The sequence below is a fragment of the Enoplosus armatus genome, chromosome 23, assembly GCF_043641665.1.
Source record: "Enoplosus armatus isolate fEnoArm2 chromosome 23, fEnoArm2.hap1, whole genome shotgun sequence".
NCBI lineage: Eukaryota > Metazoa > Chordata > Actinopteri > Centrarchiformes > Enoplosidae > Enoplosus > Enoplosus armatus.
The window spans coordinates 1,909,103-1,917,500 of record NC_092202.1 but is presented as its reverse complement, the minus strand read 5'-3'; the positions used below and the strand labels follow the sequence as shown (position 1 = coordinate 1,917,500).

The window sequence follows — 8,398 nt, the reverse complement described above, 5'->3', positions numbered from 1 at the left end:
CCATTCTCATCCCTGTGTGTAGCTGGAGCTGGGAGGCGAGTAGCTTAATTTAGCATAGCATAAAGATTCTTAACTTAAGTTCAACAATACACACCCCTGAATCCTGTGATTAATAAATTAATTAATAAAAAATTGTGATTTGAAGCTTGAAAAACAGACAGTATCTTCTATTTGTACTTCTTCTATTTGAACTTCAGGCATAAAATCAAGCTGCAGAATAATTAAAAGGAATAAAATGCCCCCTTTTTTTATTGCAACTGTCAATACTGCTAAAAATGAACTGTGTTGACAGAGCAAGTCTAAACCTCTGCCTCCCTCTAGTGGTCTACTGGTCACTTGACTGCAGAGAGAGATTACAAACACCACTGGACAATTTACTGTTGTGAATTTATTGTTTTGATAATGAAGCTGTTGTGAAGCTCTTTGAGACTGTAGCAGAAGCTGAGAGGTTCGCATTGTGAATCAACTTACTGATGGTGTAAAAGAAAGTTAATTGTGACCGACAGGCAACTTCATAACATCCGATTTAAAAGGACGCACCACTACAAGTGGAAATGATCAGTAATTTACGATCTTTTACAGAGTTTTCAAACCTGTGTTTATTGATCCACGGATGTGTCTGCTCATGGTTTCAAAAAGCAACTCCAATACAACACAGCCAGCATTTTAATACAGAATAAAAATCTGTAAAAACACACAAAATATGCAAAAAACACACACACACACACACACACAAAACTTCGTCAACAAGCACACACACACACCTTAAATAGCAGCTTTTGTACAGCAGAGACAAAACAATAAATGATAAATTAATTACAGAAACACAAAACACTGACATTTGAAAAAGGTACCTCATGTTGTATTTATACTCATTAAAGGGGGGTTTCGCTGAAGCTGAGACTTTAGGGAAATGCAATAATCTGGTCTGCATCACATCAGATGGTTAAAAGGTCAGCTTCCTCTACTGATGGAATGGACATTTGACAACATAAAAAACATTAAAAAGGAAAAGCAATTCTCTATCAGGATCGATGTATGTTTGATGTACAGGTAGAGAGTTGACTGGTGCGTTAACCTTCTCAGGCAACACAATCAGAGCATTTCAAAACAAAGTAACTCAACACTAATTACATAAAAAGGACCAGTTTTCAGATGGAATGAATATTTCAGTGAATACAAGACGTTTAACAACAGCAGAAATGTGAACAAACGTACAAATTCACATTAGGAGGAGACACAGTGTGAAAGCTCCACCGCAATTCTACATTCAACTGAGAGAAAGAAAACTAAATCCACTTGGAGGTCTGGAGCTCCGAGGGTCAAGATCTCCAAAATACTCACACAGGTTCCAACCGCTGCAACTACTGAGGCAATTCACGGTTCTCCAATTCATTGATAAGTGATTTAGTTGATAAATAGCGGAAAGTTCCCAGAGCTCAAGGTGACGTCCTCAGAAGGTTTCCATTTACAATTACATAAACCGCAGAAATACAAAAAAATCATCACATCTGAGGAGATGGCAACAGATAATAACAACATTGTGAACAATTAATCTACTATCCACGCTGCTGATTCATTTTATTGATCAAATGATTGACAGATGGTTTCAGCAATATGTTTGTTTGTTTATTTTTGAGTTGATTAACAGCCAGATTTGAACCAAAAGTCTGTTTACAACCCGTCTGACTGCTTGTGTTTCTTTCCCTGTGGACAGCAGCGACCACCTGCAACATGTTTCAGACAGAAACTGAAATAAAGACTTTAAAAACGGTGTGTGATAGTACAAGATCTGATTTAGAAAATGCAAGGATTTGAACCTCCACTTTGACAACAGTTGAAGACGTTTAAAGAAGCTGCAGACTGCTTTTACTAAGAGTTTACTTTTGTCTCGGAGAGCCGATCCAGGTCCAGACCGGAACCAGGGCTCACAGCTCCGTCTTCTGCCCAGACAGAGGCATCTGTGGCTGGATCTCCTCGTCCGACGACATCCCTCCATCCGTCTTCTCCACTGGAGCTTTGCTCTTTTTCTTCTTCTTCACCTTCTTCTCCTTCTTCTTCTTGGTCGCCTTCTCTCCGTCCGAGCTGCCGTCCCCTCGCTTTTCTCCTTCCTCATTCTTTCCCTTTCCCTTCTTCTTTTTCTTCTTCTTCTTGTCCTCCGCAATGGCTGCCTGGTCTCCCTTCTTCTTCTTTGTCCAATCCTCCTTCAGGCAGTCTGGGCGGAAAGAGAAAGGGAAAAACAAATAGTGCAATAGGTGATAGAATAGAAAGGAGGAAGGAAGGATGAAGGGTAGAAAGACGGCAAGGGATAAAGACAGGAGGAGTAAGGAGGGAATGATGGGGAGAGAAAGCAGATAGGAAAAAAATATATATATATATTGTGTGTGTGTGTGTGTGTGTGTGTGTGTGTGTGTGTGTGTGTTACCTTTGTCTTGTCCTTTGAGAACGTGTTTCTCACACAAATAAGTGGTCAGGTCCTCCTCCTGGCTTCCTTTGTACCAGTCCTCAATCACGTCCTCATACTTCTCTACCAACACATCACACTGAGAGACACACACACACACACACACACACACACACACACATATAAACTTAACATAAATGCACAAAATGAAGATGTGAAATAGATGTTTACATGTAGAAATAAAAGCTTAGATTTGAGTTTTTAGGTTCTTCTGTTGAAATCTTCTATATTTGTTTTGCCCAGTTTTTCTTTGTAATCGTGTGTTTTTAATTTCAAGGGATGCGAAACGGCACAAAATCTGATTTCATTTAAGTCTAAAGATTTTACCAGACGTGGATGTGTTATTTCGGTGAATTCAGTGAATGTGAAAGCACCTGTTTTTTAAGTTCGGCCACTTCCGCTGAAGTCTCGTTCCACAGCTCAAAGGGAATATCCATCACCACGTTCACTCCTTTATTCACCAAACCATGAAGGGTGGAGAAGGTCTCCGACATGCCCTGCAGACGGACAGAGGGACGTAACAGTGCTGTCAAATACAGAACTAACTAAAAGTGAATCATTTCCAAACTGATGTTCACGCGGTGTAACATTCATGCTTCAGTTAGCCACCTAACTAACCTGCATGCATCACGAATGGCCAAAATGTGGCAAAAATGTGAATTCAAATTGTTTAAACTGACAAAAAAAAAAGAAGAAGTGCTACAAAAGCTGAGTGCAGGTGTACTGTACATCCATGACATGGTGGTTTGCAGGTGTCATGTGTTTAGAGACTTTACATGATCACTTCCTGAATCTAAATGTGGATATTAACAACTTCTGTCAGTCGGAAACATTACAGGGGAGGAACACGCTTAAATACAACCAGGACCAGAAATACATCACATTAATCTCAAGTGATCAGCGTCTAGTTATTAAAATAACTTTGTCCAACACTTAACATCAAACTGCAGCAACACAACATGAAAGTAAAATAAGAGCAGCAAATCTCTGTAGACGACACACACACACACACACACACACACACACACACACACACACACACACACACACACACACACACACACACACACACACACACACACACACACACACACACACACACACACACACACACACACACACACTGACCTTGGCAAAGCGGTTACTGCCACTTCTTTCTTTGTGCAGATTGTACTCCAACAACCTCTGACACACATTTTCTACAACCTCGATGAATCTGAGGTCTCTGTGGGGGGAGAGACAGAGAGACAGAGAGAGAGAGAGACAGAGAGAGAGACAGAGACACAGAGACACAGAGAGAGACAGAGAGAGACAGAGAGAGAGACAGAGACACAGAGAGACAGAGAGAGACAGAGAGAGAGAGAGAGAGACAGAGACAGAGACACAGAGAGAGACAGAGAGAGAGAGACAGAGACACAGAGAGAGACAGAGAGAGAGACAGAGACACAGAGACACAGAGAGAGACAGAGAGAGAGAGAGAGACAGAGAGAGAGACAGAGACACAGAGAGACAGAGAGAGACAGAGACACAGAGAGACAGAGAGAGAGACAGAGAGAGAGAGAGAGAGACAGAGACAGAGACACAGAGAGAGACAGAGAGAGAGAGACAGAGAGAGAGAGACAGAGACACAGAGAGAGACAGAGAGAGAGACAGAGACACAGAGACACAGAGAGAGACAGAGAGAGAGAGAGAGACAGAGAGAGAGAGAGACAGAGACACAGAGAGACACAGAGAGACAGAGAGAGACAGAGAGAGAGACAGAGACACAGAGACACAGAGAGAGACAGAGAGAGAGAGAGAGACAGAGACAGAGAGAGACAGAGACACAGAGAGACAGAGAGAGAGGTAGAATTAGTTTTATTTCAGAGCTGCTTCTGGTCACTTTGAGGATAGTATGTTATTTTCTTCCAGCCGTCTGCTCCTCAGTGCTTCATCTGTCCAACAGTTTGGGTCTGTGATGACCTTGTGGACTTCTCAGTCTCTGTCTGCGTCTCATCAGGCTGAATCAGGTGCGTCCACACCTCTAAAACACTGAATGTCTCACCGTTTCATCAGTTTTGGGAGGCGAGTAATTCTACAGAAAAAGCTGAAGGTTGACTGTTTGTATCATTCACTTCTTAATGAAAGGACTTTATGACCAATTTAAACACTGAGACAAAATGACAGACAAAGTCACATCATTACTACCTGGACATGACTGTTAAACTCATGAAGGACACCAGCAGTTTAGTAAAGCATGTTAGACCGCCGCAGGGTGAAAATAAATACTAGTAACTAAATTTGATCTAATTTAATCAATTTAAAAGTCCTGAATTTGGAAGAATTTAAGACGTTTTCAGACAACTTCCAACGGGTCCAGGCTGAGCTCTGTTATCACACATCCACCACCAACACCAGTTCAGCGCAGTCCCTGTTCTATAATAAGTTCCTCCACAGGAACTGAGACCTGACCAAGTTCCTGTCCCCTGCTGCCTCTGTGTGTGTGTGTGTGTGTGTGTGTGTGTGTGTGTGTGTGTGTGTGTGTGTGAGACAGCGAAAGATCCAGAATCATCTCAACTCTGTCCTTCCGCAGACAGCAGGGCGGGAGGTTTAGTTTCTACTGTGAAACTAAGCCAAACTATTTTCTGTCTTGTTATACTGTGACATTTCATGTAAAATCACCACAAACTGAAAAGACTTAACATAAAACACGACACACACACACACACACACACACACACACTTACGACTTGACGTATTTGATTGGCGGTGCCCCCTTGCTGTCGATGAAGCGGTAGTTCCTGTCGATGACCTCCTTGGTCTTCCCGGTCTCCTCGAACGCCGACTTCATTTCGATACTGACAAACTTACACACTGGAGAGGGAGGCGGGGAGAGCGTGTTTACTCAAGAAACTTCTGACCTGAACATAAATGTTCCCTCCCCGACTCTTTCTCAAGTTGTCTTGAACATTCAGAGACACTGCTGGTTCCTATTAGTTACACATATATACTATATATATTCTATAATCTGATTTTTTTGGCCCATGTTATTACTGCTAGTGTTTATACTGTAAGTTACTATCATCGTGTTTGTTACAATTTGCATTCATCACATACACATCATAATTTTAACATTTTAATCATCAAATTAATCACTTAATCAAATAATAAGGCCAAACCTTCACAAACTGAGTTACTGGCCTTTTTGTGTTGTATATAACTTAATAAAGAGCAAACCTAGCAGGCTGATCGAAGACATAATCAAAATGAATGATTCATCCCTGCTCAAAACAAAGAAATACGACATTAATAACATTAAGAGGCTGTTGTTAACGTGTGTGATTAGCCTAAGCCGATTGTAAACAGTGCTTTTAGTTGTTAACAGCCATCTTGCGACAAACCTCAGGCTTTTTCTGGTGAGCCACCAGATAGTGACATTACAGGGATATTTCTCATTGTGCTGTGGTCCCCTGGAGGCCCTCGGACCCTGTTCAGGGAGCCACACGCTGCTAACAGCCACACTTACCTTCACATTTGTTAGGAAGATGAACCCACTCATCGTCCCCTCCATTCTTAGCTGCTCCCACCGACGAAATTACCAAGAAAAACGACAAATATGGCGCTAAAATCATATCGTCGGCTCTGTCTGACTGTTTATCTACCTATAAAAGTCGTTTTGTACTCAAAAAGCCGACAAAGGACCGTTATATTTCGGTTTCCACATCCTTCTCTGGTTCTTCACAGCTGCAAAATCTGAGAGGAATTACTTCCTCTTTGGACGCGACGCACGCTGAGCTCCGGGCCAATCAGATGGGAAGAAGTGGCAGAGGCTTGACCAATGAGAGGCAGAGGAGGGCCAGAAGGTTGGACAAATATAAGAGGTATCACTCCGCGGCTATTTTATGATACTGCCAAACAGGAAGTGAACCTCTCATTCATTTTACAACGTCCTTATCATATAAAATGTTTTACACCAGCTAAATCATTTGATTATAACAATATAAATAATAATACTAATAACAACGAATTGTCTTATTAGTCAGTAATGATGTTACTATAGTACTAAAATTATTACCGTGTTTGTGGGGGATGGAAAAGTGAGGGTTACGTATTCTTTTTTAAAATTTTTGCCAGGGGGAGGGTAGCATATTTTTGGTCAAATTAGGGTCTTTCAACTTCTTCTCATCCCAGATATTTATATATTACTTCAGCCTTCCCTTGAGCAATGCATTAATAATATTGTTTGGACATTGGGACAGGACAACAAACGTGTATGTGGGCTTAAACACCTTAATGTGAAAGGTTAAAGATGAATTAACTGTAACAACTCAATACTGTTATATTATTGTGAAACAAGTGAAACATATGGATCAGTCCACCTCCCCACCCCAGTTATTTCCCTTGAGGTATTTGTAGTTTTTTTGTACTGTAAACAAAAGAGCAGAAACTCTTGGTGTAGAGCATTTATTCATTCCTCAGGGCCAGCACACATTAATTGATGTCAATACCAGATTTAGCCAAAAGCAGACCAGAAGGAGCCAAGTCCTTTAACTAAAGAGTGGCTCCTCTTGGCAGTAGACTATCTTTGGCTTCAGTTGTTTTGTATTTTCAATTTCATCCGACAGAGGGGGCCATGCACACACCTGAGGAACAGTAGGTTATCACTGGTTATGCAACACTGAACTGAAATCAAACCGTGTGTGTGTGTGTGTGTGTGTGTGTGTGTGTGTGTGTGTGTGTGTGCTGCTGCTGTGTCAGCATGACCATCCCTTCAGTAGAAGCACATACGGTTATCAGAGCTCTGAGATGTTGTTGCCAACGGTGACGTGTCTGCTGACATTTGATGGGTTTGGGGTCACTGGACATGATTATTTAGCCAATAGCCTTCAACCAGCTGCACGCCAGATTCAATCAGGTGTGTGTGTGTGTGCAAGTGTTTATATGTGTGGACAAAAGCCTACCACATAGATTGTATAAAATACAAGAGAGTTGATACGTTCAACGATGACTAATACTTAATAAATTAGTCATGTAGAGTTCACACTGCACACAGCGATGAAACCCTCCAGTGATTCTTTCCCTAAAAGAACATCAAAATAAACAGTAATGAAATTAGAAAGTGTCCAGTCAGATGTTTAATCTTCTTTAAGTGGTACTCACGGCAGTCTCGCCTATGTTAGACTGCCAGTAACCATAGCAACAATGCTAATTCAGTCATCTTGATACCTAAAATAAGTTTTTTTTTTAACTGTTGTTTTTGTTTTGATCATGTTCTAAACACATAAATGAATGTTACTGTCTTTTATGTCGAACCTGATCCTGAATGACCTCTTAGAAGCAGACCTAAATGACTCTCGGATATTATCCAGTGAGTTCTCTGGGATCTGTTGTCCGATTTCCCTGTAGACCAATGATCATCCCTCGATGATGGAATCTGTTTTGTCTCTCTGCTGTCGTTGCAGCCTTTACCGCTTTGTTCACCACCCCTCCCCCGCCAGTGTCAAGACCCAATATCTGATCTCTGATTGGCTGCCACTTAATGATTTCTACTCCATAAAGCATTCTTTTTAAGTTGGTGGTATCTTTCCTAGTCTGACTCACCAGATGTAGGCTGCTGGGATAAATCTCTGTTCCCCTTATCTCCACCGCTATCTGTGTGTTACCGTTTTGCATCCTGGGCTTAGCGCCGCCCAAGACATACAAAAGAGCCAGAGCTTTTTTCCCCCCAATCCCAGAGTGATCCAGCACAACGTTAAAACAAAGTGTGGCGATAGATCTGGAACTGCGAGACTATATCTTTCCTGATTGGACGCAGTTCAGATGTGTTAACACAAATCTCTGCTTTAATAATCCAACTCATGACTACAAAGTGTTCTGCAAAAGTCAAAAGCATCAGAGGATTATTTACAGTTGTTTGAAAACCTCAGAGGACCTCAGTTTGTTCCCTGAGGAACT

General features: G+C 41.5%; 1 protein-coding gene across 1 annotated transcript; it reads right to left on the bottom strand.

Annotated features, from left to right (window-relative positions):
- Positions 1–1,281: 1,281 nt before the first annotated feature.
- On the bottom strand, positions 1,282–6,075 carry cnpy3 (canopy FGF signaling regulator 3). The gene is made up of 6 exons (XM_070929982.1): positions 5,970–6,075; positions 5,191–5,317; positions 3,593–3,689; positions 2,839–2,961; positions 2,426–2,543; positions 1,282–2,215 (listed from the first exon to the last, which is right to left on the bottom strand). The coding sequence occupies exons 1-6, from the start codon at positions 6,073–6,075 to the stop codon at positions 1,929–1,931; spliced, it is 858 nt and encodes a 285-aa protein (XP_070786083.1). The 3' UTR covers positions 1,282–1,928.
- Between the last annotated feature and the right edge of the window lie 2,323 nt (positions 6,076–8,398).